Genomic DNA, 23,635 nt, shown 5'->3' on the forward strand with positions numbered 1-23,635 from the left:
TGACCTTAAAATTGACCTTTGACCTACTTTTCACCATGAACTGAACTTTGCAAATTTTTCTTCCCTTTTATCTCCAAAACTGGCAGAGATAGGTCCATAGTTACTATTGAAGTTGAATAGGAAGTCATATACTGGCAATCTAAATGTGACCTTGAAATTGACCTTTGACCTACTTTACACCATGAACTGAATTTTGCAAAATTTGCTTCCCTTTTATCTCCAAAACTGGCAGAGATAGGTCCATAGTTACTATTGAACTTGAATAGGAAGTCATATACTGGCAATCTAAATGTGACCTTTAAATTGACCTTTGACCTACTTTTCACCATGAACTGAACTTTGCAAATTTTTCTTCCCTTTTATCTCCAAAACTGGCAGAGATAGGTCCATAGTTACTATTGAAGTTGAATAGGAAGTCATATACTGGCAATCTAAATGTGACCTTAAAATTGACCTTTGACCTACTTTACACCATGAACTGAATTTTGCAAATTTTGTTTTCCTTTTATCTCCAAAACTGGCTGAGATAGGTCCGTAGTTACTATTGAACTTGAATAGGAAGTCATATACTGGCAATCTAAATGTGACCTTAAAATTGACCTTTGACCTACTTTTCACCATGAACTGAACTTTGCAAACTTTTCTTCCCTTTTATCTCCAAAACTGGCAGAGATAGGTCCATAGTTACTATTGAACTTGAAAAGGAAGTCATATACTGGCAATCTAAATGTGACCTTAAAATTGACCTTTGACCTACTTTACACCATGAACTGAATTTTGCAAATTTTGCTTCCCTTTTATCTCCAAAACTGGCTGAGATAGGTCCATAGTTACTATTGAACTTGAAAAGGAAGTCATATACTGGCAATCTAAATGTGACCTTAAAATTGACCTTTGACCTACTTTACACCATGAACTGAATTTTGCAAATTTTGCTTTCCTTTTATCTCCAAAACTGGCTGAGATAGGTCCGTAGTTACTATTGAACTTGAATAGGAAGTCATATACTGGCATTATAAATGTGACATTAAAATTGACCTTTGTCCTACTTTTCACCATAAACTGAACTTTGCAAATTTTGCTTCCCTTTTATCTCCAAAACTGGCAGAGATAGGTCCATAGTTACTATTGAACTTGAATAGAAAGTCATATACTGGCAATCTAAATGTGACCTTGAAATTGACCTTTGACCTACTTTTCACCATGAACTGAATTTAGCAAAATTTGCTTCCCTTTTATCTCCAAAACTGGCTGAGATAGGTCCATAGTTACTATAAAAGTTGAATAGGAAGTCCTATACTGGCAATCTAAGTGTGACCTTGAAATTGACCTTTGACCTACTTTTTATCATGAATTGAACTCTGCTAATTTCTTTCTCTTTTAACTTTAAACTTTAAAATTTGCTTCCCTTTTATCTCCAAAACTTGACAGAGATCGGTCCATAGTTACTCTTGAACTTGAATAGGAAGTCATATACTGGCAATTTACTGTGACCTTGAAATTGACCCTTGACCTACCTTACGAAGAACTTAAATTTGATTGTACCCTATATTTTTTTTGCAATAGTTTAAAAATTCTTGTTGATTGCATTTTTACAGCTTGTCAAGCACAAAACTGGTGGCTGTGTCCCTTATTTTGTGTATGTGGGGGTCTATACGAATGCGCTTGCTCCAGCTGGTGGTACAATATTTGGAGGCGGTATCGCCTCTCTGATCCTCTAGTTATTCAACTGATTTCACCTTGGGGAGGGGATTGAGGGAAATAATGGATTATAATTATTTTGTACAACCATCAAAATGTTAATATGCTATCATGAGTTGGTTGATGTCATCATACCTTTCTGTAACCTGTGTTATTTTAGGCCAAGAGAGACAGTTATGTGAAGAGAGCGCTTCGAGAGTCCAGCTCTGACAGCGTCAGTGATGGGGAAGCATGTGGCAGAGAAAGGGTAAGGAACAAGGTGTGGTATGTATTTGACTGGGTAAGGATAAGGAACAGTGTGTACTATCTATTTGGGAAGGGGAAGGAACAGTGTGTGCTATTTATATAGCAGCCATGAATTACACACATTTTCTGTTATGATGATGTTTCAATATAATAAATGCATAAGTTTCTGTGATGGTTGGTATGTCTTCCACCTTGATAAGCAGAAATGATCATGATGATTTTCTCAGCTCCTGAATGTGACCATACTACTTGCTGTGTGGTTTGTTATGTGCACAGTCAATCTCTATATACACTACACAATCTAGTGATGTGTCATAATGTTGTGGATATATAGTACCTGGCATAGATATATTATTCATGGTGTTGTTATGTAGTATTAGAAGTGCCTGGATGGTGGCAGTGTAAAAAGCTTACGCATAATTAGATATATGCCTGATGTGCTGAATGTACACCTAAATACGTGTGTTTGGAGTAGAGAGACACATGTTTGTGGGTGCATGTGCATTCTTTGCTTCACTGTCATCCAGATATTCGGACCAGTGTGGTATACATCAATTACCAAACATGAGAAGTTTTTTCTGGCAATTCAGTCAACAAAAATAATGGTGGAAGATTTGCAATCAAATTGTAAATTGTTGGCATACTAGTTGAGGTTTTAATTTTTTGGTGTTTGGTTTTCTAGAAGATTTCAGCTCAACCAAACTGTTTTTATGTCGAGCCATATCAGCAGCCTTATCAGAAGTTGCAGCTACATGTATACATGTAACGTGCAGCTTGTTTTATACACACTTTATTATTGCAGAGAACGTGCAGCTTATTTTATACACACTTTATTATTGCAGAGTCTCTCAGAAAGCAAGTCTTTGGTGAATGACATGGAGACGACTCACTCCTCTGTTGTGAGGTGTTCCTCCATGAGGGAAAGAAGAGATGTGTTCCGCCTGAGGTTCCAGAGGTTCGGTACCATAGATACAGGATACGGAGAGGAACGCCAGTTTGCAGGTGGGTAAAGGCATACCTTTGTCTCCAAGTAACTTTTGTCGTGTTGTGAAAGTTTTTCCTAGTAGACATCTGACACCTAAGATGACAGAGTTTATGGTAATGACATGATCTTTTATTTTGGAAAATAGTGAATTTTACGGATACTGTATTTTTTAAAGTCATGAATTCTTCAAATTAGAACATTGCTATTTAGTGGTGGCAAAGATCAAAAGGCAGGCTACTTTATGGCTTTATTATTCTAAACAGTAAAACCACCACAAATGCAAATACAATTTGACATTGCATCGGCAAACATGTCTCAGGCTAGTGTTTTTAATTTCTTTCATCAAAACACTAATTTCTTTCATCACATTTCATAATTTTTATCCTCAAGTGAATGTTATATGCTAACAGCACTTCTGATTTTAATACTATTACATATGAACTATTATAAAGCTGATATAAGAGAAAAAGCACTCAGATTAGTACCCGTATGCTACTATACATTACTAGGTACTGTAATTGCTGAAGCCCTCATCTTCACTTCCTTAGTAATGTTTTAAGATTGGGTATGCACTTACAGTGGGCTGTATTTCAATCTACCAGCATAAAACAAGAGAAGGGTTAGAGGATCTATGGTCTCCTTTTGGTCTCTGATGTAGATGTCTCTGTTCACAAGGCAGTCTACAGCCAGCTGACATGCCTCAACTCGGTGTAGAACTGATTTATTACAATGAATATACTGCTGCAGCATGAAGTTGTATATGTGATCGATTTGTTAGGCTTGAGAAAAATGCTGAAACTATACAGAAATATTTTATAACCATTCTTCTGAAATTAGTTAATACTGTTCAGCTTAGAAACAATTTTATTTGTTTCAGTGCCACCATTATTGTCCCCAGATGCACACAGCTTGACTGCGCCATCATTTCAGCTGACTTCTTCAGCATCGTCTGCTTCTAGAAAATGGAGCAGCGGAGCCAGTGGGGAGAGTGACGATGCTTTTCTGCACACAGAGGATGCTGGGATAGCTAGAGAGGGCAGGCATAGGCAAGGGAGCGAGAGAAGGTATAAGCAGTAGTAAACACTTTGATTTTTGTTGCTGTGTCAAAGTTTTATTTTTTCTGCTTTATCAATTTTTCAGTATGGCAACATTTAACAATTAAATAATGTTTTTTATTTTTTGAAATGATATTTTTTGGAATGGATTTCTGCCTTTTGACAGAATGAGATATTTTTGGACATCTCTAAAAATTGTATTTTGCATACAGGTACGCAGTGTATTTAAAGCTGGCCTAAAACAAAAGATAAAGATAAAGATAATCTTTTAAGATTTATTTAGCCAATGAATATATAAGCTATACAACATCGGGAATGATTTGCCTTCTAAATTTTAAACTGTGAGTTTTGTGATGAATGAACAAAAGTTGCACATGAAAAGGAGTTATACAGGGGTCTGGTTATATGCAAGTTGGCAACATATTTATACACAACCTGATGGAATTAACTCTACCAGTTAACATTTCAGTGCCAGTGGTTCCAGCGACTCTGCCATTGACTCAGACAGACGAGTGACGGAGCTGGAGAGAGAGCTGATGTAGGTACCTTTATGTCTTTGTGATTCAGTTTAATCAACTCTGGGGTATTGATTTTATTTTATTTTATTAAAGAAGTGTGAATGCTTTATATTGGGTTGATTCATGGAATGAAAACAAGTCTTAGCACAATTTTTATATTACAACCTTTGAACATGATTTATATATTTCTGTTTTGCAATTTTTAAATGTTGGAATAGTCCTTGCAGTATCTTAAAGTCACAGATTAACAATATGCATTGTATAACAGGAAGGTCAAGGCAGAGCTTGCCTGTTCCTTAAACCAGGAGAGCAAGCTGAGGGAGGCACTGGAGAGGAAAGACGCTGCCAGACTGGAAGTTGTGCAAGAGGTGACTGCTGACAATGAGAAGGGGAAGAGGTAAATCTTTTATAGATCAAAAGTGTTAATTGTTGTGAGGAAATAGAAAGAGATACACTGCAGACATTAATTTAAAAAAAAGGAGATACTATTGAGCTGCCTGTCATGCCTAGAGTTAGGTTTTACGTTCTCAAAGATGAACAAATAGTGGATTTTCCCACCTGTAGAGAGAGGAAAATTAAAATTGGTGTAGAGATATGTATGCACATAAAATAAGGCACTTAATATGAACCTGTATTTTTGAAAAATGGGAAGTCATTATATGGTAATAACTGTACCTTAGAAGGCAGTAAAATAGATGAACTGTATTGAATGTTCGAAAAATATAAATCATTGAAAAATTAACCAGACATGTTTTTCTACATATAAGGTTTTATCATACCTGCATCAAACTGCCTGGATCGCACGACTGGCTCTTATCTCTTTTTTCTGTCATTAAACAAGAGATATTAAAAAACCCGTCACACCTCTGAGCTCATACCAAAAGTTGTTAACAGCATGCTTCCTCTTTATCTGCAGTTCTAAGCCTGATGCCAAGCTCCAGGAGAAGACAAGGGTGTTGCAGAACCAGAACCGGTTTCTGAACGAGGAGGTAAAAAAACTGGGGAACCTCAGGCAGCTTGAGAGGGAGAAATTTCAGGACCAGGAGAAGTAAGTGACAAATTGTTCTTAATTTTTTTGTTAAACAGAACACTAGAGAGGGGGGCCTTTCAGGAAAATGGTCTTAAATGAATGGTGGGCAGCATTTGATTTCCAGAAATTTATGGATCAGTAATATATGTTATCACATGGTATGCATTATGTAAAATATCTAAATTTGTCTAAAACTTTTTGTCAATTTATTTTGTAATCTTTATTGTATTTTTTTACATAATTTAATATATTTTCCTTATTTTCTGATCCTTCAGAAAAATCCACTGCCTTGAGGCAGAGATAGACCAATGGAAGAGGGACTATTTGTTTGTGCTCCAGTCTACCATTAGGATGCCTGACGGGGACTTGGTGGAGGAATATGAAGTAAAACTGTATGGAGGAGACAGGGTGAGTTAGTTATTATCATTGATAAAAATGATATATTGGAAATCTTTCATATTTTAAGGGGGTCCCATGGGGGGGGGGTAATGATCACAGTTCACGGGAAATAAAGCCCTTAAATCACAAATCACATCAAGCAAAACTTTAGTCATATCTCATTGAAAATGTGAGTCTTGTGAATTGTAAATCAAGAATCCCCAAGTATAAAGACTTTGTTTTACGAAGGACACAGAATAAAAAGCCACATTTATGAGGCATGGAAATGGGGTGCTTCATGGAACACCCTAAATAATTTCAGCATTCCACACATCTAAGACCCTTTTTTACACTATTTGTGATGTTCAGTGATCACCATTGTGTCAATTTTTTGTTTTATAGATGTTTCATTTATATTTTTATCACTCTGTTTTGTTTTTTAACCAGCATCAAGTGAGACTGAGGCAGTTGCTGGATGAGGCACATAAATCTAATCCCAGTCTGCCCTCTTATGACAGGTAGAGTTAGTTATCAAACATTTTATGAAAGTGGCACTTGCTTTCATCTCATAATCTTTTTAGCTTTTTTCCCCTCTCTCTCTATCTCACACATACACTCAAGCATGCACTCAAACACACACACTCACACACACACACGCACTCACACACACACACGCACGCAGGCCCACACACACATTTCTCAGCCTGGGTCCAGAATGCTTCAGAATGCTTCATATATTAACACAACTTCAATTACAGTGACAGTGGAAGGAGTAGTCTTGCTGTCTATGGTGGTCCCGGCATTGGCACACTGCCCTCTATATTGAATAAAGTGAGACAAAAGTGGCTGCAGTACTGCGGATGGGTTTCTTCAAGATAGATTGGCCCAACTTTGCTGACAGCACTTCTGATATCTTTATAACATTATTAGCTGTAGATAGTTAATCTCCACTAGTTGATCTCCCTCAGTTTATCTCCCACAGCTGTGGATGACACATGTCTCAACTTTTCATAGCTCCCAGGTCCGTATCTCAAGTCAATCCAATTTACACATTTATTTTAGGGTTAGCATCTCAATACAGCCCTATAGCACAATGTTAAAAAAAACACAACTCTGGGGACTGTATCTCAACAAACCCAATCTAATTAACACAGTTCTTGAGACCTTATCTCAACTAACACAATGTTATCAACACAGCTAACTCTGGGATTGTGTCTCCGCTAACACAATGTAAAAAGCCTTTGCCAAAGCATGTTATCTAACTAGCAGGGTAATTAACACATCTATATAGGCTTAACCTCAACTCAGCTATGGGAATGCTATATAAAATAATACAATGGGATCCACAAACTAAGCTCTGTGATTGTATGCCAACACAATGTTACCCAGTTAACTCTATAACTGTATATCAGCACTAACACAGTGTTATCCACACAATTAACACTGTGATCCTACGTGAACTAGCAAACTTTTATCCACACTGTTAACTGTATGTCAACTAACATTGTAATCCCCCTGTAATCCCCCAGGCTCCAAGAAGGCGAGGCCCACATAGACAGCTACGGTTTTAAGCAGAGACCAGAAAACGACAGTCTCATCCAGCACTTTGTGTGCACGCAGCTGTACCAGCACTACTGCCACCAGTTACAGTCTTATGAACAGCACCAGCAGGCCTGGAGGGACTACCTTAAGCTGCACAGACACAGCCTGACCAAAACTGTGAGTGGGACAGTTTGAATGTGGTAGATGTGCTTGGTTGTGTCGAAAAAGCATTGTGTTAGAATTCCATTTGTTGTTGGGATAAGTCTCATCCTTTAACCAGTCATAACATTAAGGTGTATGGCACAATTAAGTTAACTCTGGATTTTTGCAGCTAAGCAATATTTTATTAATTAAACTTTTGTTTGACGCATTAGACAATTGAACAAAATATATCAATCTTTCTTGTAATCTGAATAATTAGTTGTCTCCTGTTAAAATTATTCATAAATGGAAAAATTAAAAACCCTCTGTTAAGCTTAATGTATAAATTTAATTCAGTTTTACTAAATCAAATTGAACAAAGCTGTCAATGATCATTCATATATAGTACATCTATGTGTTTTCAGAAAGAGTTGAAGACCCTGTGTAGGGCAGGTATTCCTCCCCAGCACAGAGCCGAGGTGTGGACTCAGCTAATATATAACCAGGTGCAGGACCTGGTCAAGACCAAGGGACCCCATTATTACCAGAATGTCTGTAATATGATGCCAGATTCTGTGGTCAGTATGAACATGCATGCAAGCACGCACGCATGCATGCATGCACGCACGCACACACGCACACACACACACACACACACAATTCAGGTATGCCTGCACGTATGCACTGTGCATGGATACAGGAATGAAGTTCATGGCATTGAAAAAGCAAATGATTTTGGATTTGTTTGTAAAGTAAATGGTTAATCATCATAAAATTGTCTTTGTGTAAAATGTAAGAAATCATTGATGTTAGCAGAAAGTAGGAATAGTATGATAAAATATTAGGAGTTAAACAATGTATTGTATTTTGATATTCCTTGTCAACATGCAGACTTTTGTCATCATTTTTTTTTTTGGTTTATATTATATTGAATACTGTTATGTATAGTATGGCCATTGTCATATTTCAGAATGCTAACAGGTACCTACGACAAATATCTCTGGATTTAATGAGGACAATGCCCAACAACATCCACTTCAGCAGTCCCACATCAGATGGGGTATGTCACTTGCACACCATTCTACATACACTATTTCTTATTTCTGAATATAAGATTAACATGGGTATTATTTTTATTTCCCAATGAGAAAGATGTATTTTTGTGTGTGGTCAACCTTTTAATATCTTTTAATTTATCAACTTGTATAGAAACCCTTTCAGTAAGTTAATTTTCACCCTGCAAAGTTAGTTTTATTGAAATTAACTGTACAAACAGATTTATCTTTAGAACAAACATCATGTTTTTTGTATGGAAATAAGAAGTAAACCCCATTTTATGTAATATTTTCAGATAAAGAAGATGCGGGAGGTGCTCCAAGCCTTCTGCGTCCACAATCCTCAGCTAGGGTATTGCCAGGGGATGAATTTCATTGTTGGGATGGCTCTTCTGTTTATGGAGGCCGAAGATGCTTTCTGGTACGTTTTAAACAGTTCTGGATAGAAAAATGAACTCCGCATAGTTATTGCCGTTTTTATCACCTGTTGCAAAGGAAACTTCTTTTATATTGTTGTATGTTATTGTTAACATTGACAGAGAAGCATTTTGTGGAGTTTTAACTTCAGTGAAATATTATATAGTGACAATTATCATAGCACTTTGCCAGGGTGAACAATACCATTCCTTGTATTTATTACTGTGTGGAGTGTGCAAATGTTTGTTTGGAATTGTAGTCCATGATATACCAGTATGTGGAAAATTACTATTCTCACTTTGACTAAAATAAAATGGCATAAACTTGAACTCAACATCCTTTCTCAATCCTAGGACCCTGGTGGCCATCACAGAGAAGTACTTCAGTCCAAACTACTTTGACCACAATTTAGTGGGGGCCCAGGCAGACCAAGAGGTGCTGAAGGAGTTCCTGAGAGAGAAGCTACCCCAACTGTGGCAACACCTGGAGGAGCTGGACATAGAGATCAGTACTGTGACCCTCAACTGGTTCCTACCTATCTTCTTTGATGCTGTGCCTTTTGAGGTATGGTATTATAAACCCATGATTGAAAGCCAAACCCCTACTTCCCTTAAAGTTTTCTTTAAAGAGACAGGGTGCCTTTTGAGGTATGGTTTACAGAATATTGAAAACAAATTCCCCACTTCCTTTTCCTTTAAAGAGATAGGTGTTGATTTATTTGAGAAAAAAAGTTGTACAAATTGTTTTCACTCTTTTGATATATGCCCCTTTCCTCTTCAAGACATTTGATCCTTTATTTAAAGGATTTTTAAGTGATAAGGAAGGCGGTGTAGTAGTTTGTGCCTATTGAAGTGACAGTAATATTTTAGAAGTAGCATCCAAGTGGCTGGTTTTACAGGAAGTTAATGAAATGAGAAGACTTGTTGTTACTCTGTGAAATATTGGCAGTAAAGACACATTGCCCACATGTGTTCAGATCACAGTTATCATTCCCATCAAAAACAATATGCCCACTTTCTATATATACATACATTTTATTTCATAGAAATGTAATAAACGGACGGCAGTTGTCTAGTCAATCTTGATACCATTTACTGATATACTTATATATAGTACACCAGTAGCACTTGTTATTTTCACTTTAATTAAAGGATTATGACCTGTGTCATTAGCCCATGTAAATTATTAGAGGTGTGGTTTACTACATCACAGCTGCTCCAAGGTTACTACTATCTAACTACAAAGTCACTCATGTACAGAAGTATTGGCAAAACTGTGGCACTTAATTCATTCACACAACAAGTTCTAAGCTACAAGACTTTGACAAAATAAAAAGATGCACATAGTGCATTATGTAATACATTCAAATGAACTCAACATACAGAATATTGGCAAATTTTGTGGCAGTCTATCCTTCACTTCTTTCAGTACAGATCATGGACAAAAATACTCACACGGACAAAATGAAAAATAAAGTTCTGACACAATACCATTATCAACTAACATCACCAGATATTGAGGACCGTAAGGGTCGGACTTTCATGTTCACTCTTTTCACTTCCATCCACTCATCTCTCTCGTGATTAAACCACACAATCCCTATGCTATATCTCCCGTTAAGGTTGCTATAGTGACAGTGTTTGTACCACCAGCCAGATGTGTAAAACTTGGCGCAGTGGGTGCTGCTGGCGTCATTGTCTCTGTCCAGTGAGCTGAACGCCATGTTGTTGGAGTACGAGAGTGAGTCTGATGCATTGCCATGGTAACCTCCAACATGGAGGGCATATTTGTTACTCTCGTTGTCAACTTTGAAATAGTCATATTGGGCATACCAGTAATTACTATATATATCCCACATTTCTATAAGCAAAGTATAATTAGTTTGGGATGTTAAAAAGTGCAAGTTTTCATTTCCAATCCAGAATTCTCCTTGCTCGTCCCCAAACCCTGCCTTGTATTCCTTCCATGGCCGACCAAACTCCACAGATCCATCAAGGCGTCTTTGGATGAATGTCCATCCGCCATTTTTGTCCATTTCACAAAATACGCGCAGAGACTCTCGACTCCTCACAGGTTTGATGAGGTGAATACCCGTCAGCTGGTTACCATTGTAGTTCTTTTCCTGGCAGTCTAAAAAGACATAAGACATCAAAATTTAGTGGGTATTAATGACTGTTGAGATGTTTTTACATGGTTTGCATACACATGGTCAAACTGAGTTGTTAGAGATATTAAAACAGAAACACATTCTTTATTGGCATCAAAATCATTAGAATATTTTGTCAGAACATTTAATGTACTACATGTATTATTATTATTATTATTATAATTATTTAGTAACTTACCAGTGGGTAAATCCATAACAAAATTATTGACCTCTTTCTGGACATGTAACAACATAGGAAGCTGACTCGTGATGTTATCTGCTTGGACCACTAATTCATCAATTACAGTGCTCTTCGCAGAGAATTCCTTATACACACGCTGCAGGTTGTTCTGAACACGTTTCACATTGTCTTCAACATCTTCTATTTTGTTATTGGTCTCTGAGAGCTCCCTCTCAAGTTCTATCAGTTTTGACTCCTGCAGCCAATCCCTGTTGGATTTCTGACACGAAATAAGAGATGCGTTGAGGACTTTGACCTCTACGTGAGCGAGGCGATCGTGAATTGAGTTGTACTGGTTACGAAGTGTGTGAAAGTCTTCTCCTATCTCAGATATGGCGTTACTGGCCTGACTGTTCATGTATTGCAGCTTGTGTTTTATTTCTTTGAAGTCGAAACCAACAACGTCTATTTGGCTGCGAAGGTAGTTGTATTTCTGTGTGCTCTCGTAATTCATCTCTGTGAAGAGAGTTTTCATGGATTCTCCCTCCTCACTGTTCTGCTGAATGAGTTGGAGGAGATTCTCCAGTTGCTTTTTACTTTCCACGCTAATGTTAACAAAGGCTTTCTTATTATATTGCCATTGTTGACTGATGTTATTGACTTTTCCCTTCAGCTGCTTCAGCTCATCTTGGACAGCTTCCACCTTGTTGTCATTTTCCACACTATTCTTAACTTTGGTAAGCTGCAGGGTGACATTGTTGATCAGTTCCTCTAGTTTTAATAGACTGCTATCTTGTTGCTGTACATGTTTGTGCATTCCTGTAACTTCCTCCTTTATTGTTCTCTCATATTGGGTGAGGTGGTGAATTTTGTTGTCTATTGTATTTTCTTTTTCTTCCAATTTTGACAAAATGGCATCCAGAGGAGAAATGTCTCCTGATCCTTCTTCCTCTGGCGCATACCTCACATTCGCTATCACATTTAACCTGTCACTGCCTGAGAAGGATGGTTTATATACAGAGTAGGGGAATGAAGGGTTGCTGGATGATGACGAAGTTGAAGATGGTAATGTTGTTGATGCTGTTGTTGTTGTTGTAGGTGGCAGTGATGATGAGGTTACAACAGTCGTAGTTTTGTCTTCTTCTTTTTCTTCTGTTTCGTATATAAAACTTTGCAGTCCAGTCTGAAGCTGTTTAAGGATAGTTTTATCCTTTATAACCCCAGTTCTAAGATCTCTCATGTCTTTCTCCAACAAACTCAACCTCTTATTAATCCTGTGTGCATTTTGGGTGTTGTTGGACTGCACTTCCTGTGCCACGTTGTCAACTCTATCGCGTATCGTTGTCAGGTTTCCAAAGAGGTACGTCTGTTGGTTTTTAAGGTCCATGATTCCCCAGCCCTGGTTGGCCGACTGCTTGGTCAGTTCTTCCAAACTGTCTTTATTCTCCCCGCGAAGGTTCTCCAGAGCGATCACCTTAGTTCTCAACATCACAATCTCTCTTGCCTGAGCAGCCACTGCAGATTCTAGTCCTGCCAGCACTGTCCTGAAATGTGACAGTAATATAAACAAATTTAATATGTAATGAAATTGCTAATTCAAGTGACAATATCTGATTGTGAGTGAAAGCCGTGTTAAGTAGCCAAGAAAACTAAATGCATGAAATGGTTGGAATATTTTGAAAAGAAAATTGCCATTAATTATATTGTGACATATTACTAAGACTGACAGTAGAGCATTTAAGCTAACTATTTTTGGACTTTTTTAGTTTTGCCTAAAATGCACAGTTTGTAACTTTAAATGTTTATTCAAATTTGAGTGTGTTGGGATATGACTGGCTTCTCTAACGAAATATGTTTATCAACATTCAAAAGGACGATATAACTCATGTCCTATCCTTTGCTATTTTGACTTTCCTCTGTAAAAAAACAATGTCAAACAGTTAATGTTGTCATATAAAAAATACTCAGTGAAAAAATGTTTTTACAACAAATATCTCTTAAATTCAAACAAAGAGCACCTGGTTTAGTGGCGAAAAATACACACCAAATCCAGTTGGTCACATCACAGGACAAGTGGTATTAATCTTCTTATGAGAACAGAATTGCACTATGATTTGGTTTAAAACTGCTATGATTTAGTGTAAAACTGCCTGGGGCATGTATTTTGCTGTATTTAGAACTGGAAAGCAGCCACACATACTAAACCCCTTTTTCACATCCTGCCTTATGTGACGTGCAGTAAACTTAACTGGACTGGTCTTTTTTTGAGAGATTGACAACTTTAAATCGCCTGGCTATTGTATATATAAAAGAGTCACCGAAACAACATTCTGTTAATGCTCGGTTAATTTGCATTTCATTTTTTTTTTCTTAAAAGTAGCATTATTTTCCTTTTCTATATCTTTTGTGTAACTTATTTTATGTATTCTCAAAATGAAAAAAAAATGTTAGGAGTTTCCCTAACATATAAAAGTATAAACCCAAGTTTAAAAAAAAAAAAAAAAAAAAAAAATATATATATATATATATATATATATATATATATTTTTTTTTTTTTTTTTTTTTTTTTAACTTGGGTTTATACTTTTAAAATTTCATGATTCTTTAGAACATGCACAAGATTTTGAGAAAAGCAGTCAATTTTTGATCGATTGAATGGAAATGAAGCAACATTTTACAAATAATTAGAATAGCCAGGATAGCATAGCTCAGGATTTAAGCTTTTAATCATAAAGGTGAATAGGGAATACTGGGACATGTTTTTATAACTTGAAAATAGGGAAATTGTGAAATTGAAAAAATTCAGAATTTAATTTAATAGAGTATTTCTCACATACAATTGGAGTGACAACACTATTGTTCCCTTTAAACTGGTTAAAAATTAAATTTCTGTCCATAAAGTCATTACATAAGAAGAAAAGTGTGCATGTGTGAAAAATAAATAAAACAATGGAACTTCTTTATTGCTTTATTGAATGAGGTGAGAAAAAATTGGCTGTCGCACTCTGGTTTACAGATACACAAAGCTGACTACTTCAATATGGTCAGTTTTTTAGCAGTGTTACTGTAGCTGGATTAGATTTGAGGGGTCAGTGAACAGTTAAAGTGCTCTGTCGCAGAAGAAAGCGCAGCATGGGAGAGAGCCGTGCTAATCCACCACTTCATGTCAACCATTAGCAAAAAAGATTTTGAAGAATTTTTTTCTGATACTGACACAAATGGTAATGATGGGAGTTGTGCGAAGTGCTCCCATAAACTATTTATAACACTCGTCTCCATCTCATTTATGTTTGGGTTTGCAGACAATTTTACCTCATTTAAACTAATTTAAATAGGGTATAAAAGTTCAAATTTAAATTGAATTTTCTTCTCTATTGTGCCCCAGTTGGCATTTGAAATACATAAATGTTCATAGCATAATGTCTACAAATATGAGGCATATGTTACAAAGGTCAAACTTTTCTGAAAGAGGTTTTATTTCGTTAATGCTATGGATCCAATGTGCAAGATGATGAAATATTAAATTTAAGTTCTAAAGGATGCAAGTGATATAACTGACCTGCATAGCACAACTAGAAGTTTGTGGAACTTGAAGTATGTACAATGGTTTATTTGAAGGATTTGTGAAGTTTGGTATGCAAAATAACCTTTGAAGTTTTGTTTTAATGACAGTTACAGCATTAAAAATTACTCTTTTTTTTTGTACAATCAATAGTTTTCTGTGTTGATGCTATGTTGATATTGGCCTGTCAATTAGAATGTTGAAACGACATGGCAAATCCAAAAAATAACTCTTTGATGAAAACCTGGTTTTACACTTAACAAGAAATAATATTTACAGATTTTCGTATTTTTTCAGGAAGAACCACACCCATTAAATATTTTCACTTCACCTGTCTTGTTTCCGTACACCTCAGAAGAGATGTAAATTATGGTTTGTAATTAGGTTTGGTTTTTCTAGCCACATGCCATGTTTGTTTGTGGCGACCTCTAGTGGCCTCCCAGAGGGGAGCAATCAGGACCACATGATAGAGAGACCACCAAGTGGAGAAAACTGTTTTCATTCAGTAAATTCCCTAGTCTGTCTGGTGCAGGAGGTTAGTTACAAGCTTCATTTCCTGATGACATTCACCAACAATTATGAAAATATTGGTTTCAGGTTGTTTTAACTAACCACACGGCAAAGACTGTATGTGCATGAACGTGTGTATATTATAATTAACAGCAGAGAAAACTGGAGACCAGATGAGAGTTTAATTTGGAAATTATTTCCATTAAAAACCACAATATTATTTTCTTATCACCTCACTATTAAACCAATGGGTAGCTTTTGATTTAACAAAATAACTTATATACTGGTTTGTCTATACCTAAGGTAGCCATTGCAGCAAAAATATAGCCAATGAAATGAGAGATAACAAATAAAAGGTGCTGCGTGTGGGTGATAATTATAGCTCAACCACAACTCTGTAGTTCAATAAATCTTTATAGAGAGCAAGTGTAATATTTAATTATGTTTAAACAAGAGCTCTGGTGTTTTCTTTTACTTCTTTGTCTATGTAAGAAATGAAGACATTACAGACAATTTGGTCAAATTTAACAAGTATATTACATGTACAGGTACTTATCGGCATTATATTAAGGGCTACTTGTAGACACAGAATGTTGCCAGAGTGCATTAATCTGTAATTGGTAGTCATATTGTCTATACATTTCAAGGGCAATAGAGCTAACAAAGGGCCCCTCTACAGCATTTCCAGGAGTAATATTCCTCATATTTTCTTAATTTTAGACAGATGTTAACTGGATTAATTCAAGGAACTCAAATTTCATGTTTCACTTCAGATCTGGTCGGGCTTCACAGGGCTGACCACTGCCATATGAATAAAAAATGAGGGCTTTGATGTTGAAATTCAAGATACTATCACTGAAGTGTTTCTCTTTAAAGTTATTTTTTATTCTAGATGTCTAACAATGGTGCACTGTACTTACATGAGTTTTAATGTTACAATGTAGCTAGCCAAATTTTGTTTTAGCACCTGGCTATAGCATGCTCCGTCTTGAAATTAATGAATGAAGACAAAACAATATTTTTATTGTGATATTTCAGGAAAAAATAATTTCTGTTTGTTAATTTGTTGATCTAAGCAGTATCTTTCAAGAGATTATTTGTATGGAGCTGATGAAAGAAGAGTGAAGCCATTGAAACCCAGCAAGAATCCTTGCTTGATTTCATTCACAGGTCAGATATTGATCAGACATAGAAGCCAGATTTACAAACAAGTCTTCATTTCCCTTAACTGATATAGACAGAGGCAATCTTAGACTGTCTTTAATCTTGCTGACAAACATCTACATGATGATTGATGACTCTTCAACAATTGCTGATTTTTTTTCATTTAAATAAAAAAGTGATAAATTAAAACCCTTTAAAAGCTTTTGGCCTGGGTCTTATTAAAAGAGTTGTAGATGTTAGGTTAAAAGGCATCAAGTGCTTTATACTGTTACTTGGCCTTTTTTGCTATGCATTGTTATGACTATCAATTTAGACTTTGAAATGAGAAGACTATAAACATTTCCAGTTTTGATGAGGGAACAGATAAATATGTGGAAACAGCAACTCTCTATGCTGGAGTTTTCAAAGGATTGGAAGAAGGGCATTATACAACATTTAGATTAAAGAAGGTGTTATTCTTCTGCACAAAATAATTATAGGTGAAATATGAGGTTACTTGATCCAGCATCGTAGCAATGTATGAGTATGACGGAATAGGACATATCAAATGAATCCTCTATCAAGAAAAAAATAATGGAATTATTGCTCATTTAAAATGCTAGCATTATCTTTTGAAGTAACATGGCATCCTGAACAACCTGCAAGTAATTTAATTATGTTGCCTGTAATCTCTATTATATTAAATTACCTATATTCTTTCAATCACACACACACACGTGCACCTTTGCACGCACACACACACACACACACACTTCCCCTGCATGCGACAAACACATAACTCCCTGTATCCTTGTCATGTGGCAAACAATTGTTTACTCTTTCAAATTCTCAATTTCAATCTCAATTTATTTCTGTTTGCATTTTATTTTGTCTTCGGGGCAAATTCAACAGTCTGTTTTCATGCAGTGTAAGGTTACTAATTCACTAATTCCATTCATTTCCTGTCACTTTCAATGCCACTAAACTTAAATCTAATGAATGGTAACCATTATTGCTGCCAGTAATACATGTCATCATGTAAGTTCACGATGCTATCACACTTGGTTAGTAAATCAGATTCAGTTCCTTCTCACCAACTTTTTTTAAACCATTCAAATCTGGGCTATTTGCCTGCAAAGACCATGTATTTTTAAAAATTAAATTTCACTAAACGGATACTAATCTATATCTACATTGATTAAAGTTTTTCTGACAATGTGCTTTGAGCCATGCAATTGAATTTGACAAATAGATACTTTCTCCAGCTATTTCCACAGAAAAATCATTTAGACAGTGGGACTTTCTAAAACTGGGTATTTGAAGCCACTTTGAGCTTTTGTTTGTCTCTGCAGTATCATCGGTCATACACCTATATGTATTTTAGAAGTTGGTGGTTTAAAGTAAATTAATCACACAATGAAAAGCTGTTTGCTGATGAGGGCTTCATGAAACTGTTCCCAGATTACTAAGGAACACCATGACTCTGCTAAATGCCATGTAAAGAAATAAGCTAAGGGAGTCCCGTTTCCAGTCTAAGACAGCTCTGTTGTAAGCATGCCATCATACCTAGTCAGAACTATCATAAAACATACATCTAAAACATCGATCTACTAGTACATTTCCCCCTGCCAAGACACAATATACACAGATCAACTTGTAGAATTTAAGCCTTCCTGGTTACAGTGACTTAGGGTTATGTCCAGTTTCAAACTTAATAGTGCAATAAATGGTATATTTAGACCCTTAATGTCACTGTTTGACCTGAGTAACCAACATGTTCTAAGTACATGTGGTACATAGAGTTTTGAGTGCTTTTAATTTTTGTTATGATTTTTTTTTATCCTGACAATTTTGGACAGAAAATCAGGCCCGTAGCCAGGGGGGGTTCGGGGGGTTTGAAAGAACCGCCCCTTTTGCCGGGAAAAGGTCCACTCTGGGTAAAATCTGATCTAGGTACATGAAGTTTTTATGGGAAAAGGTCCACTTTTTCAAAAAAAGAACCCCCCTTTTGAAATTGCTGGCTACGGGCCTGAAAATTTAGCTGTAGCAAATAAGATACATATTCACAAAGTGTTAACCTGTTTCTTTACATAAATCTGTTATTCACAGACCCCCTATCTCTCAATCACTCATGCTGTTAAACACGCCTAATGGTTACGCTTCTATATTTGACCAAAGTACAACAACATATTATAAGAACTTGCCACTTGTATTGCCTACAGTGCTATCTTTGCAGTGCTACCTCAGATGTTGCCATCTTGTAACAGGGAAATGAGATCTATTATCACAGACCCAATATCAAATGCTGCTCCTCTCAACCCATCCCTTGCTTATGAACCCCGTTTGTCCTCAAAGTGAGCCAAGAGAAAAACCATCCTTACTTGGCAGCACCCCATAACTATACTTATTTCCAAGGTTTGAGAGTCTTTTGCTGAAAATTTAAAGTTGGCTTTTTATCTTCTTTGAAGATCCTTCTAGAAATGGCATTGAATACAGATAAAATTTTAATGCAGAGTGAACCTTTTGCAGCCAATTCCAACCCCCTGAACTCCACCCCCCCCCCCCCACCCCCCATTCTTATGGGCCTGCAAGAATAAAGGTTTTTACTCGTTGGTTTCCGAGGAAAATTGCCAGTAGACCATAAAATCAGGGTTGTCTCAGAAAGGGTGCCTGTCATTGAGAAAATCTTACCTCTCTTTCTCCTGGACTGCCTGCATCATCTTCATTTGGCCCAGCAGGTGCTGCAGAACTTTACCCAGATTCCCAGGGTGCATGTACTGGTCATTTTGACCCCTCTCATTATCAGTCTGGTCCGCCAGCAGGTTGATCTGGTCATTCTCTTTGTCTGCTACTGACCGTCCAGAACACAACTTGACAAAAAACAGAAGCAACACGTAGAAAAAGTGAACTTGGAATGGTGCAGAGGGTTTCATAATGGCAGGAATATGGTGTGTGCGTCTGGTAAATGAAATCTTTCTCCTTGTGTCTCTTTTTCTCTCTCTCGCCACTATCCCCGTCCAGATGAGATCAGTAGAAGTGTCAGCTGTTTCTCTTATTTATGTGTCCAGGCATCAGGCAGGAACTGGCATATATCATTCCACTGAAAAGATACAGATGCTCTTCCCCAATGTTTTCACTCCCTAAACTCCTAAATATAAACTTCTTTGAAAGTCCCAGGCAACTGTGTTGTGAAAGGTGTCATTTAGGTGATGCAAGGTTGGCTTTTCCTTCAAAACATCTAACCAGGATCTTTTTTACCAAAGGCTCGAGTTAAATGATCATATTACAGTATCATTGAATTTATCCTTTGAAGTTTGCTCAAAAGGTAACCCATGTATTATAAAATGATTTTTTGGGTTCAGCTGCTCATTCTTCCTCCTCTCTCCAACTTCTCAAACACTTCCCACTGAAATTACCTGTACACTGACACAACTTTGCATGGAGTCATTTATCTTGTCCTAGACGGAATGTATAAGGAAACAATATCCTCAGTAACTTCTTGGAAAACGGCTACACCTTTCAGTCTTTGACTTAATCCGACTGGTCTACGGCCACTGCCCACTCACTGCCCTCTCACTGCACTGACCGGTCCATCCAGGTATGAGGTCAGAGTACTGTCTTAGTGCACCTGATCAAATCCATAGGGTCTACAGCTTTATACCAGACCTGGGCTGGGATAGTCCATTGTGCTGGCGGGGAGGATGGGTTGGCTCATTGCTAACAGGTGTCTTGAGAGGGAAGGGACTGGTGTGTGTATCCCTTGTTTATATTGGCTGAAAAACCAGCTGTAGTTGTGTAAAAATGTGTCATAAATTGCAGTTTTCCAAATTTTTGACCAGAGTGAGAAAATGTTCCTTTTTTCAGAAAGGAATGAAAAAACACCCTGCTTGCAAACAGTTGTGATGGATTTATTTGTCCCTAGTGGTAGAAGCCATTCCAGTCCATGATAAATGGCATAGTAGTGGCTTCCTGCTCTTACAGGTCAGAGGTCACCAGGCAGAAATCATTTGGTGAATACTAGTGAAAGGAAAGCCTGTCAAACTGGGATTTGAAAGGGTTGGTTTATTATTGTCAGTAAAAGTTCCCAGGTGAATTTTTGCTTCATTTAATTATATAGACTTTTTTTAAAGTTGTCACTTTCTTTGACAATTGAAACCAAGAGGCATGGTTTTCTGTGACAGTTGTATTTGTTAGATAAATTATAAATCAATGCAAAAGGAAAATAAATACAGGGTAGGCAAGTTTGAAAAAAATTACTATGAAAAAGTATGTTCCAAAAACAAAACTATTTACTAAAACTGTTTACTATTTGGTATTTTTCTATGATAGCGATAAAACAAGTAAACAAATACACTTAATCTGTATTCACAGATAGTAAGTGGAATTCAATTTGGTACTTTTTTTATTAGATTTAAAAAGCAAAAAGTGTATGATGGTCCTCCTGGACAGACTATATCAAAGGCTCTGTTCTCACAACTTTTAGATCGATCTATCACCGCGGGGAGTCTCACTAGATTACTGTCAGATAATCCCCCTTAAGTGTCCGTCCCCGCCTACTACAAGCTTTAAGGGGTAATTAACTTTCGTGTCCGCCCGGCTGACAGCTATTTAGCGTGAACCCCCAGGGAGTTAGGTCGATCCAATGTAGGTCGATCTAATCTATGAGAATGGGGTGAAACATAAGTGATGAAGTGATGTTTCACAATTTGTTTTCTGTAACTTTGAACTTGATCAATACTTGGATGCAACCGAACTCCCTTTCATTGTAATATTTTACAGTTTAATATTGCACATATGAAATTACAGATATTTTTTTAAATGCCTCATAGTGAATGTTTCAGTGGAATATAAATCATACTTTTTGTCGTTGTTGGTCATATTCTATATTGTTTATATTCTGTGTGACATTCGGCCACACTAAATCACAGAAGGAAACAAGTAACATGTGCTTCTTATCACAACCGTTCACAGACTCGGGAGGTGCGCGATCTTTAAAATTATTTCAAATTCAAGAAGTTGGCAGAGATTTGATTTGTAGTTAAGAGGTTCTGTGAAAGTATGTGGGGATTGGTTTGTGCTGTGATTTGATTTGTAATACCTGAGCTCAAACCTGGCAGAAAGCAAGGGGCCAAGACTTTGTAAAGATTTGTCAGTTATTATAAAGATAAGGTGTTAACAGCCAATAGTTAATACTGGTAATAAGATGAGAGTGCATCTAGGTATATTTTCAGTTACAGCCAATCTACCAGCTGTGTTCTTTACTGTCCATTACACCTGTACTGGTCACTGCAGATGGATAAAGTCTTTGTCTATCTGTTTTGTTGGTCTTTTGAATATGTTTTTTTTTTTTCAAGTTATTAAAAAAATTTCAAAGATCATTTTCTGATGGACTGCTGTGTGAAATGATAATTTGGTATTTTTGCTTTGACATTGCTGGCCTGTTATAATTGTCTGATCTTCCCTTTGTTTGCAACTCCCTGAATCCATATCTACAGGTCACTTAATTTACACTCCATGGCTTCTTAGGCATGGGCTGCCTAATCTGCTGTTGGTGGGTGGGTGGGGTTGGGGGACAGTTGTAGCTTCTTGTGGTAATTTATGCTGTGAAAGTGGTTTAAGATTTTATCAGTCTGAATCGATTCGCTAGAATAAAAAGATCACGAGTTTCATTTACATGGGTGTTTTGTGATTTCAAATGAATTTTTTTTTTCAGTATAACCAGACCAACAGTTCGGCATTTGCCTATTTAATTCTAAAATAGTGAAATGATTTTTTTACATTTGGATAAGAGAACAGAGTGTAGAACATGTTCTATCCTGTCTCTTCACTACTTGATTTTATTTAGGTTTGGATCGAGTAACTGTGAGCATGAAAACTATTGTGTAGGGCAGATCTCTATTTATTCACGTAGTAGGCAGAATAAGAACCTCTTGGGAGGTGTGAGGTTAGATAAATTTCCCAACTGTTGCCTAACTCATGGTGCTTGTCCAAACATTGACTTTGTGTTTGTTTTGTATTGTTTTGGGGTAGGCTTCCAGAAATTATTAAAGTAGGAATTCCACTCACTTGGTTGTGATGATTTTAACAATGACCCAAGATAACATAATTGAAATCTTGTTTTCAGGAAGAAATTAAGATCTCTTTGCCACTCAAAATTCACCAAAAGTTGATGTCATTTTAAAGGATATTTTGTCTTATGACATATTGTAAAAGCAGCATGCATGGCAACATGTCACAAAAGTGTCAGATATAGTTGTATGATTTAACATTTTTAAAAATATTTTATTTCTGGCTAATGTTTTCAATATATCACCCACCGCCTCCCATCCCATCAACCAGATGAAAAACAAAACCTTGAAAGCACTTTTTCTATCTATCCTTTATAGAAAGGAAATACTTTATATTTTTATGTAATAGATGAAATGGCTATTAAGAGACCCGTTCATTTAAATACAACAAGGGGTCAGTGTTTTGGGGCTTTCAACCTTTGCCAATGAAATGTTGTACAATGTCATGCGGTTAAATGTATGTAAACAGAGGCCAATTTTTAAAGCCAAATTGAAGTCAAGGTTTTGGCAAAAGTTTAAATCAACAAATGCCAAACAGCATAAGGATTTTCTTCCCTTTTTTCCCCTCTGAGGTAATGCCTTATCTGTGTTGCAGAACATTACTGGGAATTTGTAGATCTTGTTAAAGATTTGTTGTAGTAGCCCTGAGTGGTGGTCAAGAAAAGGTGAAAGCATCAGTGGGAAATTGACTTTTTCTCTCGACAACATAATCACTTAAGGCTATTAAATGCTTGTTTAGGATTTCAGTGTACCATCCGGTACTGTGTGAAGTGCAGTGTGGGGTCTGGCAGGGATAGCTTATTGGTCATTTTATATATGGACATTTATATAGAATATATTTAAAGATCTATAAAGTTTTATTGGAACACGTAGAAGACCCTATAATTTTGTTATAATCAATGTCCATACCACAACTACTACTACTGATCATGGGTATAGCAGATCAGCTCTGTAAAG

General features: G+C 36.6%; 2 protein-coding genes across 14 annotated transcripts in view; one reads left to right on the forward strand and one right to left on the reverse strand.

Moving 5' to 3' along the window:
• Positions 1 to 23,635, forward strand: part of LOC106174987 (uncharacterized) — a 57,784-nt gene that overhangs the window by 22,367 nt on the left and 11,782 nt on the right. For all 12 annotated transcript variants that reach the window (XM_087007346.1, XM_087007354.1, XM_087007348.1 and 9 more), the window contains 13 exons: positions 1,862 to 1,948; positions 2,790 to 2,949; positions 3,810 to 3,996; positions 4,457 to 4,525; positions 4,774 to 4,902; positions 5,422 to 5,553; positions 5,811 to 5,943; positions 6,361 to 6,431; positions 7,443 to 7,632; positions 8,022 to 8,174; positions 8,567 to 8,656; positions 8,948 to 9,072; positions 9,422 to 9,632. In XM_087007346.1, coding sequence (XP_086863472.1) covers positions 1,862 to 1,948; positions 2,790 to 2,949; positions 3,810 to 3,996; positions 4,457 to 4,525; positions 4,774 to 4,902; positions 5,422 to 5,553; positions 5,811 to 5,943; positions 6,361 to 6,431; positions 7,443 to 7,632; positions 8,022 to 8,174; positions 8,567 to 8,656; positions 8,948 to 9,072; positions 9,422 to 9,632 — 1,737 coding nt within the window. The remainder of the gene's footprint in view (positions 1 to 1,861; positions 1,949 to 2,789; positions 2,950 to 3,809; positions 3,997 to 4,456; positions 4,526 to 4,773; positions 4,903 to 5,421; positions 5,554 to 5,810; positions 5,944 to 6,360; positions 6,432 to 7,442; positions 7,633 to 8,021; positions 8,175 to 8,566; positions 8,657 to 8,947; positions 9,073 to 9,421; positions 9,633 to 23,635) is intronic.
• LOC106174989 (uncharacterized) lies at positions 10,082 to 20,245 on the reverse strand. 2 transcript variants are annotated; one of them, XM_013556785.3, is made up of 4 exons: positions 20,027 to 20,245; positions 19,302 to 19,710; positions 11,414 to 12,939; positions 10,082 to 11,198 (listed from the first exon to the last, which is right to left on the reverse strand). In XM_013556785.3, exons 2-4 carry the CDS (start codon positions 19,541 to 19,543, stop codon positions 10,564 to 10,566), a joined length of 2,403 nt encoding a protein of 800 aa, XP_013412239.2. In that variant the 5' UTR covers positions 19,544 to 19,710; positions 20,027 to 20,245; the 3' UTR covers positions 10,082 to 10,563. The 2 variants fall into 2 exon arrangements, with proteins under 2 accessions (XP_013412239.2, XP_013412238.2); XM_013556784.3 differs by having other exon boundaries at positions 19,302 to 20,245.

Source organism: Lingula anatina, chromosome 3 (genome assembly GCF_051362555.1).
Source record: "Lingula anatina isolate TDL-2025a chromosome 3, LinAna3.0, whole genome shotgun sequence".
Lineage (NCBI taxonomy): Eukaryota > Metazoa > Brachiopoda > Lingulata > Lingulida > Lingulidae > Lingula > Lingula anatina.

What these genes read in the sequence shown, in the direction of transcription:
- LOC106174989 (XM_013556785.3), bottom strand. Translation starts at nt 19,543, where the DNA reads ATGAAACCCTCTGCACCATTCCAAGTTCACTTTTTCTACGTGTTGCTT. An exon ending in GCAGTCCAGGAGAAAGAGAG is followed by an intron (nt 12,940 to 19,301) that starts GTAAGATTTTCT and finishes GTCACATTTCAG; the next exon opens with GACAGTGCTGGCAGGACTAG. An exon ending in TGTTATGGATTTACCCACTG is followed by an intron (nt 11,199 to 11,413) that starts GTAAGTTACTAA and finishes ATGTCTTTTTAG; the next exon opens with ACTGCCAGGAAAAGAACTAC.